General features: G+C 53.7%; 6 protein-coding genes across 6 annotated transcripts; 2 read left to right on the forward strand and 4 right to left on the reverse strand.

Moving 5' to 3' along the window:
- Positions 1 to 1,851: 1,851 nt before the first annotated feature.
- Positions 1,852 to 2,520, forward strand: MAM_02512 (Mediator complex, subunit Med10; the record flags this gene model as incomplete). The annotated part of the gene is made up of 3 exons (XM_040821311.1): positions 1,852 to 1,891; positions 1,952 to 2,054; positions 2,163 to 2,520. The coding sequence occupies 3 exons, from the start codon at positions 1,852 to 1,854 to the stop codon at positions 2,518 to 2,520; spliced, it is 501 nt and encodes a 166-aa protein (XP_040680725.1).
- An 853-nt stretch (positions 2,521 to 3,373) lies between these two features.
- MAM_02513 (DNAJ domain containing protein) lies at positions 3,374 to 5,593 on the reverse strand (the record flags this gene model as incomplete). The annotated part of the gene is made up of 3 exons (XM_040821312.1): positions 3,374 to 3,617; positions 3,680 to 4,841; positions 4,927 to 5,593. The coding sequence occupies 3 exons, from the start codon at positions 5,591 to 5,593 to the stop codon at positions 3,374 to 3,376; spliced, it is 2,073 nt and encodes a 690-aa protein (XP_040680726.1).
- Positions 5,594 to 8,171: 2,578 nt separating this feature from the next.
- On the reverse strand, positions 8,172 to 9,168 carry MAM_02514 (EF-hand-like domain protein; the record flags this gene model as incomplete). The annotated part of the gene is made up of 4 exons (XM_040821313.1): positions 8,172 to 8,593; positions 8,662 to 8,700; positions 8,756 to 9,072; positions 9,146 to 9,168. 4 exons carry the CDS (start codon positions 9,166 to 9,168, stop codon positions 8,172 to 8,174), a joined length of 801 nt encoding a protein of 266 aa, XP_040680727.1.
- Positions 9,169 to 12,202: 3,034 nt separating this feature from the next.
- On the forward strand, positions 12,203 to 14,833 carry MAM_02515 (uncharacterized protein; the record flags this gene model as incomplete). Its single annotated transcript, XM_040821314.1, has 3 exons — positions 12,203 to 13,015; positions 13,132 to 14,340; positions 14,414 to 14,833. 3 exons carry the CDS (start codon positions 12,203 to 12,205, stop codon positions 14,831 to 14,833), a joined length of 2,442 nt encoding a protein of 813 aa, XP_040680728.1.
- A 649-nt stretch (positions 14,834 to 15,482) lies between these two features.
- Positions 15,483 to 16,490, reverse strand: MAM_02516 (S-formylglutathione hydrolase; the record flags this gene model as incomplete). The annotated part of the gene is made up of 3 exons (XM_040821315.1): positions 15,483 to 15,566; positions 15,646 to 15,750; positions 15,822 to 16,490. 3 exons carry the CDS (start codon positions 16,488 to 16,490, stop codon positions 15,483 to 15,485), a joined length of 858 nt encoding a protein of 285 aa, XP_040680729.1.
- Positions 16,491 to 17,077: 587 nt separating this feature from the next.
- On the reverse strand, positions 17,078 to 17,520 carry MAM_02517 (uncharacterized protein; the record flags this gene model as incomplete). The annotated part of the gene is made up of 2 exons (XM_040821316.1): positions 17,078 to 17,365; positions 17,437 to 17,520. The coding sequence occupies 2 exons, from the start codon at positions 17,518 to 17,520 to the stop codon at positions 17,078 to 17,080; spliced, it is 372 nt and encodes a 123-aa protein (XP_040680730.1).
- Positions 17,521 to 18,478: the final 958 nt, after the last annotated feature.

Raw genomic sequence — 18,478 nt, forward strand, 5'->3', positions numbered from 1 at the left:
TATTAATAAGATATATAGCACTATAGTTGTCTAATAGTATGCTTAAGAAGAGTAGATATTTAGCTTATTTAACTATATAAATTCTAAAGTATTACTTATAAAATTAAGTAATTTAGAGATCTATAATAGTGCTATTAAATCTCTTATTAAAAAAGTATAGTTTCTTATTAAAGCTCTAGTTATTCTATAAGCTTAGTTTTATGCCTTCTACTAATAGCTTTAAGTATAAGTTCTTCTATTTATTACTATTATAGTAGTTCTTTATTTATATAATCTCTTTCTTAGTTAAGTATATATAAAGTTTAAGACTTTAGTCTTCTATAAGTATATAGTATAGTCTTCTATATTTCTAAGCGCTCTAGAGATAAAGAAGAGATAAATTCTTAGGTATATAAAAGCCCCTCTTCTTCTTTATATTATTCTAATAAATCCTTAGGTATATAAAAGCACCTTTTCTTCTTTATATTATTTTAAGTATTATTTTAATTATTACTACTATTACCTTAAGTATTATTATTAGTATTATTCTTATTATCTTTATAATTTAAGTATTTACTTAAGGTAGTATAAATACTTTTAGCTTTTAACTTACTATACTTATTCTAAGTAAGGTAGCTATTAAATATATTGCTAAAATCCCTAAGTATATAAGTCTTTAGTATTTTAATACTTTTATTGTTTCTTATTATATTAATTAAAGTTTTAGCCTAGCTAGAATTATAGTAAGATCTAGCTGCCTTAAGGAAATTATAAATAGTAATAATACTCTAGATCTTAGCAATCTTTTCTATAGTAGTATAAGTAAAGGCTTTACTTTATTAAAAATACTAATTCTTAGGATTTTAATTTATATATTAAGTATCTTTAAAAACTACTTTATAGGCTTTATAAGCTTCTATATAAATACTTAAATTATTTAGAGTAAGCTGCACCTTTAGCGCTTTAACTAGCTGCTTAAAAGTAAATTTAGAATTTATTCTCTCTAGCTTAACTATAGTTACTTAATATACACTTAGTTTAATTAAAACAGCACAAACTAAGTATATATATAAGTTATATTCTTCTCTTTATATAGCTAGTTAGTATATTAATACTTATAGTTCTTTTATACTTAGTTATATACCTTAGTAACTATATAAGTTAAATTAAAGTAATAATATACTTTATAAAGAACCTTAGCTTTTACTATTATTAAGCACTTAAGCTTAGAGAAACTATTAAACTTCTACTCTAATTAATTAAAGTCTATATAGTTCTAAATCTTCTATATTTTATAATAACTATATATTATATTATACTAATTCTTTTAATTTATAGAGAAATAAAGAAGCTTTACTAGCGCTAAAATAGCGCCTACTAGTATAGTTAGCTTAGTAGATTAGCTTATAGTTAGCTTAGAATAAAAATAATAAGTATATAATATATATAAAGAATGCTTAATATACTAATAGAAGTTACAGAAGTTAATTAATACCTTCTAGGCTTATAACTATTATATAATAGCAGTAGCACTAAGCTAGATATTACTTAGATAATAGTTAAAAGCCTTAAATTAATCTACAAAAGAGAGAATTATATGCGCTCTTTAAATAAGTGCGCCGCCTAGCTCTACGCTCTAGGTGCGCATTAACTTAATCCCGTGCGCGTGCGTGTCCATTAGCCCTAGGTGGGTATGCTAGGGCGCGTTGGGCATGCCGTTGCCGTGCGACAAACGCGCCGTCCGCCGGGTTCCGCCCCGCCCCGCCCCGCCCTGCCCCTCGAACCTCCAAAAGACCTCCCAAAGACGTCAAACCTTTCCGTTTCCACAGACCCGCGCCCTCATCGCATCTCGCATCCCGTCCACCACAAACCATGGCACCAGTCGACCGCCTAGACCACGACGTCCTCGAGCGTACGCAGACCTCCCCCCACGTCCCGCGACAAGCCGACTAACCACCCCCCTCCTCCGCAGAGCAGCTCAAAGATATCATCCAAGACCTGTACCAAATCATGGTCCAGGTCTCAACCTACGACACCACCGGCCGCCCCAGCCGCGACGTCCTCTCCAACGAAATGTAACAGACACTCCTCCCGCCGGGCTCTCAAGAACAAGACCCCATCCCCCGCACCGGCACCGACACCGACTCGCCTGGAAAAAAAACCAAACGCTAACGCGCGGGCAGCAAAACCCTCTCGGCGAGCCTGCAAGCCCTCCACGCAACGACCGCGTCGGGCAACGCGTCGCTGCCGTCCGTGCCCCCCGAACTGCTCGAGTACGTCGAGAACGGGCGCAACCCGGACATTTACACCCGCGAGTTCGTGGAGCTCGTCCGCCGCGGGAACCAGCTCATGCGCGGCAAGATGCACGCCTTCGGGCAGTTCAGGGACGCGCTGGCGCGCGAGACGGCCGCCGCGCTGCCCGAGCTGAGGCCCGACGTGGAGCGGGTCTTGCGCGAGACGGGCGGCGCGGCGCTGCCCGACGTCGGGCTGAATGGTGCCCCTGACGCCGCCGGCAACAACCACGGCGCGAAAGCGATCTAGGTCCTGCCGCGGCCTGCTGGGCGGGGGCAAGAGACGGACTTTGCCTCCCCAGAAGGCTGGTTGGCGTCGTCACGGTGCACCAGAGTAGAGAGGAATGAGATGGAGGTCGACATTTTTGATACCCCCCCTTTTGCGTCGTGAGACGAGGCGTTCCACCGCACGTTAGAAACGACATCAAACTCGTCTATATACACACGTCATTGTCTACGTGCACTTCTATCCGCCAATAGAAACAATTCGTCTCCTTGTGAAACTGTTCCCCCCGACCGTGCGTCATGTGCTTCCTCCTAATCAGCCGAGACTGGTTGTTGTCTAGTCGTGACTTGTTTCCAGAAAAGAAGAACACAAATGTAAAACAAAACATGAGTGAATAGAAATTAACAAAAGCACTTTCGAAATGGTTTATAAACGCCTTGTAGATGTTAACATGCGACGTGCGTCTTTGCTTGTTTGCTCTCCATTTCCACCCCCGTCCAAAAGGAAAAAAAAACGACGAAAAAAACAGACGAAACACGGCCTATCCAGTTGGATTCGTCGTCCTGCGGCTACTCAGGCCGAACTATCTCATCAATATATACACAAGTGCAATGCAGAAAACAGTGGCAACGGCAAGGTGTAGCGGCAAGAAAACCGCAGCTGCAAGCACCACCATGCTGTATTGACGTAATGTATCGACTAGATTGTTGTGGGCGTCGCGGCGTTGCTGATAGTGACGCTTGACCTGCTCCATAGCTATAGCATGATCCTCGGAAATAGGCGTGACCTGAGAATCGCTGTAGTCCGTCTCCCACTGAGCTGTATCCTTCTCCTCCTGCTCATCCGCCTCGCTCTCTTGCTCGTCTTCGGCTGGTGGTCACTGGAAGGGGAATTGGCCGCCTCGGGACCGACCACCGCTGGCATTGGTGAAATTGAAATGAGCGCCGCCTGGGAATCCTGCGCCAGCGGATCGGAAGCCCCCTCCGCCAAAGCCACCCTGGTTACCCATCATGCTGAACAGAATCTCGGGATCGATTCCACCCATGCCGCCCATGCCTCCGCCGCCAAACATGTCTGCCGGGTCCATGAGATCGTCGCCATTGTCGTATGCAGCCTTCTTCCTGTTCGAGGGGTCAGTATTTGGGTCGATGAGATAGATGATGGAACCTGGAGTTGAGCTTACTGAGGATCGCTCAAGGTCTCATAGGCTTCTGACAGGTCCTTGAACTTGGCTTCGGCATCTGGATCGTCCAGGTTCTTGTCAGGGTGAAGCTTGATAGCCATCTTACGGTAGGCCTTTTTGACATCATCAGACCCGCAGTCCTTTTCTACACCCAGAATCTTGTAGTAATCCTTCCGCAGGCTCTTCTTCAGCTCGAGTTCTGCTCGGCGGACTTCTCTTGGAATCGTGCGGTCTGCTGGATCAGCCTCCTGAATCGACTTCCACTCCCGAACAGACTCCTCCCATTTTCCAGCTTGGCCTAGCGCGTTGGCCTTGGTCTTTTTGGCTTTGAGATAGCTCGGATCAAGGCTGACTGCCCTTTCGGCATCAGCAATTGCCTCGTCGTATTTCTTGATCCTGATCTTGCATAGAGCGCGGTTCTGTAGGAGCTTGGCATTGATGCTGTGGTTGTTGGGATCAACCTCGAGAGCCTCGCTATACTTTCCGATGGCGGCTTGGAATCTACCGGCCTTGTATTCGACATTACCTTCCTCCTTCATGCGATCTAGCCTCTGCACAGTCTTGAGACACTTGACGGCGTCACGGTAGTCTGGATCGCAGGTGAGGGCCATACGAAATGACTGGATGGCCTTGGCGTTGTCGCCTTGGCCATACAATACTCGGCCGCGGAGTAACAGTGCTTCGGGGTCTTGAGCATTGTTCCGTAACAGAGACATGGCAATACCTTGTGCCTCGCCCAAATTATTCTCACGGCCGACAAGCAGATGTGCATCGCCGCGAAGGAGCTGCCACTTGCGAGGCTTCGAGACACCAGGTCCCAAACCTCGTTCCGCTTGGTCAATGGAATGGAGAGCCATTGTAACCCCAGTACCTTGCTTCAGGATGTGCTTGGCGGTGTCAATGTGATACATCATCTCCCTAGTGGGAGCCATGTCTTTGGAGGATGGCGCGGGCGTAATGCGATTAAAGGTCGTCATGGCTTCCTCGGGGCGGCCCAGACCAGTGTAGATACGAGCGAGCCGCAACAAAACCTTGGAATTTTGAGGGTCTAGATCGGCAGCGCGACTACAGTCTTCTAGTGCGGCCACGTATTGGCCGTTGGACATGCGAGCGGCGGCGCGATTGCTCAAGTAAGTAGGTGAGTCGGGAAACAGATCGACGGCTTGGAAGTGGTATTACCAGTTAGCCGAGAAGGAACTTTTTTGCCAAGAGGAAGATGAAGAAGCCAGATCCACGCATGGTCCTACCTTTGGAGTATTGTTCAATAGCCTTTGTGTAATTCATGTCCTTGAAAAATCTGTTACCCGCGGCCTTGTAGGCTTCAGCGTCGTCCAGAGCCGTCGGTACGGGACTGGAAGGGTTGGATCTGTGTGGCGGCGGTGCCGGAGCGTCATTGTGATGGTTTCCATTCGGAACAGGAACGGAGAAATTCGTCTGGGCAGACGGGTTGCTCTGCGGCTGCGAGGCAGGCGACGAGGCGCCATTGACCGGCTCCCGGTCGATGTCCATGTGATCGCTCATGTTGGAACTGGACAATTTAGACAAGCGACGGCGCTCTTCAGGCGGCAAATTCAGAGGATGCGTGTCAGGGCCAAATTTGCTGCGCCGCGAGGACGAGGTAGACAAAGGCTCGGTGGAGTGTCGAGAAAGCCTCGCCTGGCGAGGAGTGGAGGAGGCCGACGACGGCTTTTCGGTAGAAGCGTCCCTGGGCTCACGGTACGACACAGGCCGCGAACTTTTCTTGGACGGAGATTTGTGGTTGGACGAGCTCTTGGTGGGCGACGCAGGTTCCGAGTGTGGGTGCGCTTGGGGCTGCAAAAAGTCGCGGTCGTCAACACTAGAACTAGGCGTATGCTTCCTTGACGACGAGGTCGAGGTGGCCGACTGCTTTTTGCTCCCGCCAAAGAACTTCATCTTCTAGTCGGCCCCAAAACGGGCTCTAGGCTATCAGAGCGGGACGGCCAAACCTGATGGAGGAGGGCGGTCCCGAACTTCGAAACAAGGTTATCTTGGATATTGGACTCGGAGAGGGGGGGGGTCTGGCACTTTAACCGAGTACGCGAGTCTAAAGGGGCCCAACTCCAGAGGGGAAAAAAGTACCAAGCAAAACAGCTCAGTAGGAGAAGTGGCGCCGCGGTTCAGGCCCGTCCCGAGGAGTTGCAGTAAGCTATTGCTTGGGGGGAAACGGGCGATCGAAGATGGGTTGTCGGTGCAGAAGGGTGGTCGTGGCAGAGGCGAGTTTTTTTTTTTTTTTTTTGTTGGTCCCAGTACGGGGGGATAGCAAAAGAAGTAGATAGAACTTGGCAAGAAAAAAAAAAAAGCCCTGACCAGAACTGAATGGCCGCGAGACGAACAGGAGCAAAGCAGGCGCAAAACAACCAACGAGGTGGCAAGAGTATGGGGGATGAGAAAATAAAAATGCCAGCCCAGGATTTATCGACGGGCCTTGCTTGGACTTGTTGGACGGATTTGACTGGTTTGACTGGTTTGACTGGCTTGATTGGGCCGCAACAAAAACTTGGACTTGTGTGGCCTGGCAACTGGACGGAGGACCGAGGCGAGGCAGCACCGAGCTGCAGACCAGAGAGGGAAGGAGAAGGAGAGAAAGAGCGGCCGAGGGCGAGACGGGATCGATTGACTGAGGCAAATGGGCAAATGGGCAAATGGGCAAACGGAGGCTGGCGGACAAGGAAGGGGTGGCAACAAGAGCTACTCCGTCACCTCGCTTGACGTGAACATAAGGATTCACTGCTCTGGTGGACATGCCAACGTGTTATCCGTTCCCATTTTGATGCTCCGCAACGCACGCCGTACTGTTACATGAGTAACTACTCCGTAACGAGCCTCGAAAGCACCGGTGACATTCGTCAATAGTCGAATGTCTCGCATACTCGAGCGCCGCTGACCTTGGGCCCGGGCACTGTTCAAGTTGAGCCTCGACAACCAAGCGCTTTGGTCATTTGACTGCCACTCCTCGAAATGCCAATATCGTGAAAGGTCTGGTCAGGGGTATCAATCAGCCAACCCCTGGACGACAGGGGACTCTTGTTATTAATATTATTTCTTTTTTTTTCTTTTTTCTTTCTGTTCTTTCTTTCCTTTTCGTCCCTCGAGCCGAGTTACTCTATCGACTACGTTACTGAGTACAGAGGACTGCACCGTCCCACGGAGTCGCTGATACTGGCTGGCCTAGTCACCCATCGTTGTTGGTCTGCGTGATTCTGTCCCGTCATCGGTCCCGCCTCACGGTTGCTGCATCATGCTGAGTCGGCCGTCCCTCCTGCTCGCTGGTGCTCCCCCCCAGCCCTTGTGTTTTTGTTTCCTTTTTCCCGCGTGGCCAGGTTGCCAGTCACCCGCACTGTTGTAACAGCAACCACTCTCTGGCTGCAGTCCGCGCTGTACGCAGCTGTCCAAGCAAGCGCCATCCTATCACCGTGATGTGACGCCGAGCTGGTGGAACAGTCAAGACTCAAGAGGCTGGTGGTTGGGCTTGGTCCTCGTCCTCACTTGCGCATGTGCGCAGGCGATATCTGGCAGGGGTGACGGGCAAGGGGCGGGTCTGGAGCCGAGTATGCAGTTGCTTAACGGGGTTTTGCATGTAGCCGGCTGTGATTCTAGAAGATTCAGTGGGGCCGCTGCCTAGGAGGCGGCCGGATTGGCCAGACTGCGCCGGCCGCCACGGCAAAGTTCCCTGGTGATGTGGGATGGAGAAACTTTGCAACATGGCCGATCAGCCTTGCCTTGCAGGCCGCCCCGGGCCACCAGGTCACTCGTCTCACACCTGCGCAGATTCGTCAGTGCTCGAGTCTGCCGCTGTCAACTTGGAACTGTCACGGCAAGGCAGGCGCTTATGCTTGTGCTACTCTGCACGCCAGTCGAATCTCAACATTTGGACCAGTTGATCGACACCAAGCTTCAACCTTCAACATGGCAGCCGCTCGAGCCTCGATTGCACCAGCTACCCTTGTATCCTTTTCCCTCCATCATCATTGCTCACGTCTCTCGCTCGACCTCTATTTCATGTCGCGCAGGTTGCACTCATACACACTGCGCCCACGTTTGTCGTCGTACCTCCTTGTTCCTTTGTCCCAAAATGCGCCATCAGTTAATCGTGCGACACCCCAGATTAGAAGGCTCGCTAGGGCTCACCACCTAATACTAGATGTGATTGATTGCGTGCCCTTGATCTGCCCCCTGATCAAACCCCTTTTCCTAATTTCGTCAATAACCTCGCATCCAACGCCTGCAATCAAGATCCTACCGGTGGTTCGTTCACTTCACCTCACCAACATAAATGAAACCGCCCAAGACTGCCTCTCCAACAACCCTAGTCGTCAAAGGTCACATTATGCATGCCTGTCATTAATACGTCTTCTTCGTAGTACTAGTATCATGAGGCGCACAGAGCCTGCCGCTGTCGCCTACTCCAACGCAAGAGCGCAGAGTATGCACAGAATCGATCGGTGCGTCTTGCTCCGTCTTTTTGCTGTTATTACTGCTCTTCTATATTTTCTTGCGGCGACCCTTCTGATGTCCCATTGGATCCCATGATGGAGTTGACAAACTCGTTATACTTGAACACCTCTCCCTTTTTGGCACCCAACTGCGCACTGATATTGCGATTGAAGGCTCGTCGACCGGTAAAGCCATTGACGACACGATCGACCTCTGCTGCGGTCAGCACTCGCTCTCCAGGTTCCGGCGCCGTGTTGAGCAGTGCGTCCCTGAGCTCGGCCCAGTCCACCTGACCACTGTCGTCGTTGTCGAATGCAGAGAATGCCGAGAGAAGCTCTGTGCTGGGCGACAGCTGGCATAGTGTTTCTGCCAACGAGTTCAGGAATGCCGCCAATGCAATCGTCTGCGGTTTCGACGGAGGGAAAAATTTGGAAACATCAGGCGCGCCATTAGGAAGACCTACGCCAACCAGGTCAGCTCAACAGATAGAACTTTACGTCCCCGCATCTGTTGTCCACGCAACTTACCCAACTGGCTCAACATGTCCGCGACGTCTTCGCGGTTCACTATGCCGTCGCAATCACGATCCAATATTTGGAACCCATCCCTCAGCGTCCTAACCTGGGCTGGTTGTAGCTGTGATAATGCGTTTCCGCTCCCAAGCGGCTGTGATGCAGACGCGCTTGCCTCCTGCTGAGATAACCTGCGAGGCGATGCGGTCGTCATTGTGTCCGATGAGTGAGTACGCGGCGTCCGGTTGTTGCTCAGAGTCGTAGTCGTAGTCGTAGGCGTAGTCGGCTGCGCAAACCGCGATGGTGTACCCAGAGAAGCAGTCTTGGTCGCACCACTGCTTGGTGTTGTATATCGCAAAGGCGATGGTGATGCTGGGGACTCCGGTCGACGGAAGGGCGAATTGCGTGAAGGTGGCGAGCCGTATCCTAACGGAGATGGCTTGTACGATGTTGAAGCAGACTGGCAATGACAGGGACACGTTAGAAGATGGTATATTACCTGGGGGCGTGTCCACGACTCATGGGTAGCTCTTACCATGCTGACCGTGGCGGTTTCGTCGGGACAGGACGTCGGTTGGCCAAGGAACGCTGCTGGTTAAGGTGGAGATTAAGGTTTTTAGGGAAAGGTGGACTTGGAGTAGAAGTCGGCGGGCACTGGGCACTGGGAAGGTAATGGAGGCAAGGAAACAGGTGAAAGCTGTAGTCTTGCGATGTCGGCTTTTTTTCTTTCTCTCTTTCCGTCTCTCGTGCAGATGGATAGTTTCGGGTACTGGCGAGAGTGACGGGAGACTACACGCCTGGGCGAAGTGAGGGAAGAAGGAGGCGATTCGCCGGCGGCGTTTCCAATGTAAACAATGCATAGCCACAACAACGGCAGCCTTGCAGGTCCGGCGGGGGGGGGCAGGTGTGGCTGTTCCCAACGGCGCACAAGCCTCGCGATGTCGTCACTAGCCCCCGGGGGCCGTGCATTCGGGTACTTTATGTTTTACACGTCAATCAGCCGTGATTTGGGACGAGAAGACTACAAAGCCCGAGTTGATTACAAATTCTACCGTACAAGGACGGAGGTCTGGCGCCCAAGGTAAACCTCAGCTTGTCTGGGCGTCATGCGCTGGATTGCCACCCCTGCTGATGGTCTCGGTCTTTGGAGAAGCGCAGGCCAAACGGTACCTAAGTACCTGCTTAAGTACCTAGGTAGGTAAGTGCCTAGGTGCTTCAAGTACTAAGGTAGGCCCAATTTACTTGGGGTATGTAGTACTCGCACATTAAGTAGTCTCTCGAACAACAGCTTCCCGGCACGGAGTAGTTGGCATGATGCGAAGGGCCATGCAATAGCGCGGCTGCATGAGGGGCGTGCCCCTTGCATTTCCCAGGCGTTGATTCCTGCTTCATGCATGCAAAAAATGGATTCTGTAGAAACCTTTTCTTTCTTTCGTTCATGCTTGGGGCTGACTGAGGCTCTTCAGATGATGGAGGCCGCGGCGGGAAGATTAACGAGCCCCTGTAAGTTTCGCCATGAGTGACCTGACAAGGAAGCCTGTGGGGTTAGGCATAGAACCTTTGTGTTAACAGCAACCCTCCTTATTTCTATCAGCAATTGTTACAGAACAAACCACAAGTGAAGTTTCCTCCGTACTGGACATGGAGTTTATCACCGAGTGCGGGGTTCTGTCGATCAACTGGCAAGGGCTTCTTCTCCCGCCAGAGATCCCATCAGGGCAGTTGGTCCCTGATAACTGTCTCTAGGTACTTAGGTACTTGTAGCCAGGCACCCAATCGTATTGTCCAAGTCCCTGGTCAACCCTGGGCCGGGCCAGGGCCGGGGCCCAGGGGACAACAAGAGACCTCGCAGCGTCAAGCTGACACGAGGCTCTGACAACGGCGTGGGCATCGACGTTGTACAGCATGTCGCAGCAATAGATAGATGACTTGACAATACTGGTACTCCGTAGTCAGTAAGGAGTAGTACGGGGTACTGGGAGAACTGCGCGCGCACTTTGGCTCGAGGCTGCATAAGCCGACCATCAGGTGCCAGGCCCTCGTTTGGCCCTCGATGCAGGTTCCCGGGAGGACCTTCCTAAGTACTTGACCTAGGTAAGTACTCAAGTACATAGGAAGGTCCTCCGCGCCCGGGTACTGGAGAATCTTTTTCTGCATGTGTGCTGCGCACAAACAGGCGGTCACAGAGGCACAGGAGGGCATAGCATTGACTGACTGACCGACTGCCGCGCGGAGAAAAAAAAGGAACTCTGTCTTTGACTATTGAAAGGCCCGATCCCGACCACAGTTATGTGGTCAAAGGTGTTTGACCAGTGCGCCAAACGGTGAGAGGCTCATGTGGCCCCCACCGTAGACTCGGGGGCCAAAAAAATAAAAATAAAAACGAGCCGCTGGCCACCAACCGGCAGAGTTGCAAGCAGCCTGTCGAGAGAAAGGCAGAAAAGAAAAAAAGAAACGGACAGAGCGGAGAAACAGAGGGCGAAATACAGAGTAGGCCAACATGTGTTGAATTGTTGACGTCCGGGCACAGAAGAGCACTTGGGAACTTGCCACGTACCTAGAATGGGCATGTACTCAAGTAAGTGCTTGAGTACTTCAAAGTACTGTGCTTAAAGTAAAGTAAGCCGTTAGCAGCCAAACCTATTCTGTGCCTCAGAGCCCTCGGGCCCCGAACTGATTGCCCCATCAAGTGGCCGCACGAGCCCTGGCCCGGTGCCGTCGACTCACTGGCCGTCAATGGCCCAATGGTCCGCCCATGGCCCAAGGCCAACCGGCACCTGCTCCTCACCTGCCCTAGTGGCGCCGCCTGCCTGCGATCCCTGCGATCCCTGCGACCCCTGCGACCCTCCCTGGGCCGCATTTCAGGAGTTCGACTTTTTGCTCCTCCGAACTGTTGGGTGTGCATCGAGGCTGGACTTCGACGTCGTCGCAATAGTCTCCGGATCATGTATCGGCGTTGCTCCGCGACTGCCCCCTCGTCAGCATCACCTCACCCGTCGCCATCCCGTCACAGCCCTCCATCCGCCATCCCGAGCTTGAGTCTGGTCCTGTCGCATCTCCAACGTCCTTCGTTTCCGCCACATAGCCGGTGTTTCTGCAGGCAGACACTGCATGCCTCGATGCCGTTGCGAGCTCCATCCAGACGTCAAGAAGCCCAAGCATCAGCTGAAGCCCACGAGAAGGCTACGCAAAGGCACCTTGGCAAAGCCTTGCCTCCTTGTCGCGGTCGTCTCATCCAGTTCCCGGCTTCCCCCCGTCCACCCCTCGTCGGCCTTGCGTGCGAACCGTTTCGGCTCAGATAGCCACAGGGCAGAGAGTGAAGGACAAGCAGGGACGGGACGTACGTCAAGGCCCTTCTCGGGAACACTCTCGCTCACACCACCGACGACAGAGGGAGAGCCGTTCGCGGCCGCCACTCTCCCCCGCATGCCAACCGTTTCTCCAACCGGCGAGACTGTCTCTTTGGAACTGCCTCGGCACGCCCATTGCCCTGCCGTCGCTCGTTGTCGTCATCCTCGCCCATCCGGCTTCAACGCTCGTCTTTACACTCGTCACCATGACCACCACCGCCCTTCCGTACATGAACCGGCAAAACGCCATGGACAATCGATCGAATGGGTCCCTGTCCAATCGACGGGCATCTCTCTCTTCATTTCCCTCGTCACGATCGCCATCGCAAATGTCGCAGAATTCTCGTCAAGCTAGGTCGCCTCAGCTACCTATCGCCGACACAGACCGCATTTCCAATCCGAGTTCCAAGTCCAAAACTCCATCATTGGCCCCTTCATCTCAACACTCGTCCCTGTCAGCATCTCGACGATTGAACGCCGATGCTCGGTCGTCTAGAAGACTCAGGTCGCAGTATCCTCGGGGGGCAGCCGATGATCATGTCGAGTATATCCTCGTGGCCTCGTTCGACATTGACAGGGGCCCTGTCATGGAACATCAATATCCAGTCGCCATTACCGGAGATGAAAACATGCTGGCGGAGCTAATGCTTCCTGACCAGGCGCACGCTCGCAACCAAGACTGGACCATATTTTTCTTGCACAAAGATACCAGCCAGGAAGAGGAGGATGCCGAGAGACAGGTAAGAGAGCGAAGGAGACAAATGCGCACAAGACGGCGGAACAGAGCGAACGGGGTCGTCTCCGGTGATGAAGAGGAGAAACTTGACCCTGACGACCACGATGAAGATGACGATGACGACGGCGAATCCACCGACAGCGAACCCGAGGGCGGAGAAGGCCCGCCTCTGATTTATGTGCTCAATCTTGTCAACACCAAACACGACAAGTCAGTGAAGCGTGGTGCCGTCGTCAAAGCCATGGCCATTTGCACAAGGCATCCCTTTCTGCACATTTACAAGGTGAGTCGACCGTCGACTGCTGTCTTAATTACGCACCCAACTAATGAATTTTTGATTTTTTTTTTGGGGCGGCCGCGCAGCCCCTGCTCTTACTGGCCTTGGAAGAATATTTCAAGTCCCCTGTTCCCGAGACGCTTTCCATGCTTTACGATGCCGTGAATGCCATGGATTTGTCTCTTATGCCCAGGCTCAGCATCCTCGAAAGGCACCTCTTGTTGGCGAGTGAGAATCGTGATCTCTTTGTCGAGAAATTTGAGCAAATGATCCAAATACGAATGGCCGAGGACAAAGTCGATGGATTGATCGAAGGACAATCAGAAGATTCAACGAGTCCTGCCAAATCAGCCGGGATATCTCGGGCCGGCACAAAAGCTCATGTCGAGGGTGGAAGCCAAGCCCTGTACTCCGTCCCGAGGGATACGCACGAGTTTGAGAGCAAAGTCATGTACAAGGGAATTCCGATCCCGATCAAGGTTCCCACAGCTGTCATGCCTGAGACGGTCGGCGACTTCTCCTTGATCAAGCTCATTCAGAACTTTTCGGAACCGCACGCAAAGTCACCGCAGGCATTCACCCTCCATCCCCACCTGACAACCAACGGCGCCGGCACACATCCCGTTATCGTCCTGGTTAATGCGTTGCTGACTCAAAAGCGAATCATCTTCCTGGGTCACAACATGCCGTCCGGCGAGGTTGCGGAGGCTGTTCTGGCCGCCTGTGCTCTCGCGTCTGGTGGCCTGCTGCGAGGCTTCACCCGGCACGCTTTCCCATACACGGACCTGACCAAGATTGACGACCTGTTGAATGTGCCTGGTTTTATCGCCGGGGTCACCAACCCTACTTTTGAGATGCATCCCGAATGGTGGGACATACTCTGCGATCTGCCCAGCGGTCGCATCAAGATCAGCAGCAAGATCGAGCCGGCTGCCGCGACGGAGGGCCTGTTGTACTTTCAGCAGCAGAATCCGACATTGGCAACCATGGCCAGCGGCAACTCAAATAACAGCCAGGATCTGACGGGCGACGGAGCTTTCATGGTAGACATCATCAAGAGTATTGCCGTGCGCCACGGAGAGAGAGTCATTCGCGCCAAATGGAGAGACTGGGTCACGAAATTCACCCGCATCGCGGCCCAGTTCGAAGAGAGCGTGTACGGAGCAAGCGCCTTGTATATCGGCAGCGAGGACCAGGACATGACCCTCCCGGGCGCCAGCGGGCACGGCTACGTCTGGTCAGATGACGCGGCGAAGAATAAGGAACTCGCCGGGAACGTGACCAGGATTGAGGGCTGGCGAAACACCCGCAGCTACTACAGCTACATCCAGGTAGGAGTCCCTGGTTTCTCTGGCCCCGGCCACGCGCCGAGCAAAGTACGTGAACAAGACTGACCGTGAACAGGACCTGGCGCAGGTGTATACAGTCCGGCCGTTGAAGGGTCTGGACCTGGCGCACATGCACGACCGTCTGCGGATGCAGCGGCTATCTCCCGGCCAGAGCAGGGACATTTATCTCACGCTCGCAAAGTACATCCATTCCTACGACGAGATCTGCCTGCTGCTCAACGTAGCGCCCGAGTCACGCGCCGGCCTCTTCTACCTCGCCCTCGGGCTGTTCCACCAAGATCGCGAGGTGCGTCTCAAGACGAGCGAACTCCTGAGCCGTGTTGCAGAGCATGAGGCGGGCCAGCACTGGTGGAAGGGCCTCAGCCGCTTCGAGAAGTTGGCCTACGAGCGCATCCGCAGGGAAGTCAACTTGGAAATGCGCGCAAAGCTAGAGAAGGAAGGGCTCGGTCCCAACTACGACCGGGGAATCAGCTAGAGGAACGGCAGAACCGGGAAAACCCGTGTGGGCGTGCGCGGGGTGGCAAGTTTTGTGCTTTTGGGCGGCGGCATTGGCATGGGTCGGTTGCATTTGTTTCAAGGGCCAGATCACCTCCATGGGGCGGCGTTTTTTTCCTTTACCTTTTCATTCTGTGTGGTGAGGTAGATTTGTAATGGGACCCCGATGCGTACGGCTTATGACTGAACGGCGGCTGCGACAGGGGAGGCTCGGAATGCAGGCTCTCCGTCGCCTTGGGAGGGCGGTGCTAGAATAGAAGTAGCTGACGCGTGGGGATGGCGAAAACTCGATACACGGGATCGACCACGGCGTTTTCTTGCTCTTTGCGTGCGTTGCTGACCCATGTTGGATGTCTAGTACTTGGGCTTGTGTGAAACGAAGCTTAGATGTTGCCCGAGGGTGGCAGAAACGAACGCGTCCGGCACACACAAGTGACAAGTTATATATACACGGCTCAGCTGGGGCAACCAGTCCCGTCGAAGCAGGGTATTAATGAGCGGTCGTCGCAGGGAACAAGAGCGTGCGATACGAACAGAACGTGTCTGTTCCCTCTGTCTTCCTTTGGGCACCGCGTTGGCCCGGCCGTCTTGGCGGGGGGGTTTGTTCTCGGGGAGTTCCCTCTCACAGGCTACAGCAAGCCCAGTGCGCGCGCGGCATGGCGGACATGGTCCTCGCCAAACGTGGAGACGAAGAAGTACGAATGGTCGTATGCCTACATGTTTCAGCACAAGCACGATGCACGATGCACGATGCACGATGCACGTCTCGAGGCGTCGGTGCGTAGGACTTACATCGTGGTAGCGCACGTCGAGGCCGTCCACGCCCGCGGCCCTCGCGGCGTCGGCTAGATTCTCCGGCAGCAGCTGGCCGCTCTTGTAGAAGTCGTCTGCGGTGCCCTGCGGATGTTTCAGTCGGTCCCCGAGTCTGTGCCTGGCTCCGCGGCTCGGGAGGGGGGGAAGAGGCTCACCACGTCAACCAGACAGTTCAGGTTGCCCTTGTAGCGCTTGACAAGCTCTGTGGCATCGTGCTTTGCCCACTCGGCCTTGTCGTCGCCCAGGTACCCCGCGAAGGCCTTTTGTCCCCACGGACACTGGCTGGGGTTGCAGATGGGCGCAAAGGCGCTCACGCTCCTGTACTTGCCGGGGTTCTTGAGGAAGAGGGTCAGGGCGCCGTGGCCGCCCATGGAGTGGCCGCAGATGGAGACGCGCCGGGCATCCAGCTGTTTGAAGCTGGCGGAGAGGAGGTCGGGGAGCTCGGTGGCGATGTAGGACTCCATGCGGTAGTTGGCGGCCCAGGGGTCCTCGCTGGCGTCGATGTAGAAGGACGCGCCGCTGCCAAAGTCGTAGGCGTCGTGCTCGCCGGGGAGGTCGGTGCCGCGCGGGGACGTGTCGGGGTAGACGAGGGCCAGGTTGAGCGGCGAGGCGTGGGCGTGGAGGAAGCCCTTCTCGGTGACGTTGTCTGGCGTGCAGGTGAGCCCGGAGAGGTAGATGAGGAGGGGGGCCGGGTTGGATGGCGATGCCGTGTTGGGCAGGAAGAGGTTGAGGCTCATGGGCGTCGAGGTGCTGCTCGACTGGTGCGTGAGTTTGAGGATGCGGCCGTTGAAGGAGGCGACGGTGGACTTTGTTGTGAATGCCATGGTGGGAGGTGGTTGCCGGAGTGCTCCAGATGGCACGGCGTACAGGTTGGGACTGGGGTTGGAACTGGAATTGGAACTGGAACTGGAATTGGAATCGGGATGGGATGTTGTTGCATGCGAGGAGTTGATGATTCAAAAGAGGCCCTCCCTTTGACAACCTTGTTGAAGCGCCTCCTCTTTCTTCCGCCTGCCTGCCCAATCAATACCCACCTTCAAAGGCTTGCTTGCAGGGGCTGACTGGCACATTGACCCCGCCGATTTCAGATAACGTTACAATCTCTCCGAACAATGTCCACGTCGTCATCACAGCACACACTGCCAAGTCACCCGAGTGGCCAGGGCGGCAAAGGTCAATCAAGTGTACATGTCCGAATTGATTACACTATACTTCGTACGCTGCCTACTGCCCGGCCAGACATGACATGCTCAATGCCAGCGTCGGAGCTGGCTTATTTCCGATGTGTGCTCCTCCATGCCGAGCTTTCCCCGCTTAAACGCCCTTTGCAAGGTCAGATGTATTATATATACATGTATGTGCAGAAGAATCATGAAATAATCGTGTTGTGTCGGGTGCCTCGTGGCTAGTCTCACTTCATGGAGCACCGGAAACTGGTAATGTACTTGTCCCAACCGATGGCGCTCAGGTTGTACTTGTGCTCGTAGTTGTAGTCGACGGCGCCGAACGTGCAGCCAGTCGGGCTCGTGCAAATGCTGGTGCAGTTGGCCAGCGTGGGGTAGCAGTGGAAGTTTTCCCCGTCGACGGCAAAGGTGTTGGTGTTTTGGTAGAACGGCTTCCAGAGCTGCTGGCACTTGTCGAGCTCGTACACACGGTACTTGCATGTGCCCGTGGAATTGGCTCCCGTGCAGAGCAGGACCTGAAGGATGGCGTGATCAATACATTGTATCGCGGAGCAATGGACGTGGGGCGGCCACGGCCACGACTTACACCTCCAACGGCACGCTTCTCGACGGGCGAGGCAGAAACGGCAGTGGCCGAACAAAGGATGGCGGCGACGGTGGAAGGCTTCATCTCGGCGTTGTGATGAGTCGCACTGTACCGCCGAGTCGGAACGAGGGGATGAGGGGGAATTTGTACCGCGAGCAAGTGATGGATATCTCGGATGCGGGCCTGCTGCTGAGTGCCGTGGGCAGGAGCACCAAGTAAGACTTGCCAACTTTATCTATTTTTGCTCTTGGGGCCGGCCCGACTTCATGAGCGGTGAGTGGTCAAGTTGATTTGTGCATCAGAATGCAGACGGGTGCAGCTGCGAGGTCGGGGGTCGGGGGTCAAAGCAGCCGTCGCTGGATCATGGGACGGATGCCTTCACTTGGGTGGGCACTTGGTCGCAGGGGGGCCCGGCCTCTGAGTCTTCCTCGCGCAGCACAACGGCGCACGCGGCACCTGGCACCCGGCATTGTTCCACGACGCTCATGGGACGAAAGGCGACCCGGAAGGCCGGCGGCCCCGACCTACCTTACCTCTATTCCTGGAGCCTTCTCTGCCAACGATGCAGCGGTGCAGCGGAGTGCGGCCGTCGTGTTTGCGCGCGCCGCCAGGGGGCCCGGACGGGCAGCTGCCCCCACGCTGCCCCACCGGCGCGTACTTGGAACAGCATTCAATGCTGAACATGGCGCATGGCCAGCGGTGGGCCCTTCTGGGCCGGGGCCGTGGCTGCCTGGAAACGACGGCCTGGAATTGACGGCACCCCACAAACCACGACGTCATGGCTCCGCCCGCCTCAAACCACGGCTTGAACGCACCATCTCGCGCGAGCTGCAGCATCTTGGATGCGACGTCATTTCGGCACATATCACAAAGCCCCCCCAATCCGGAGCACCCGTCCACATCTTTTCGTCTTTGCGACACGTACCGCAGCCTGTTGGCACCGGGCCGATGTCACCGTCTTCACGCTTTCCGAGCACACGCAGTCAAGCAAGAGTCAAGGTCTTGACTCTTGATCCCCAATTCGGGCCACGACACTGTAGCG

This window comes from Metarhizium album, assembly GCF_000804445.1.
Source record: "Metarhizium album ARSEF 1941 chromosome Unknown scaffold_4, whole genome shotgun sequence".
In the NCBI taxonomy this organism is placed as follows: domain Eukaryota; kingdom Fungi; phylum Ascomycota; class Sordariomycetes; order Hypocreales; family Clavicipitaceae; genus Metarhizium; species Metarhizium album.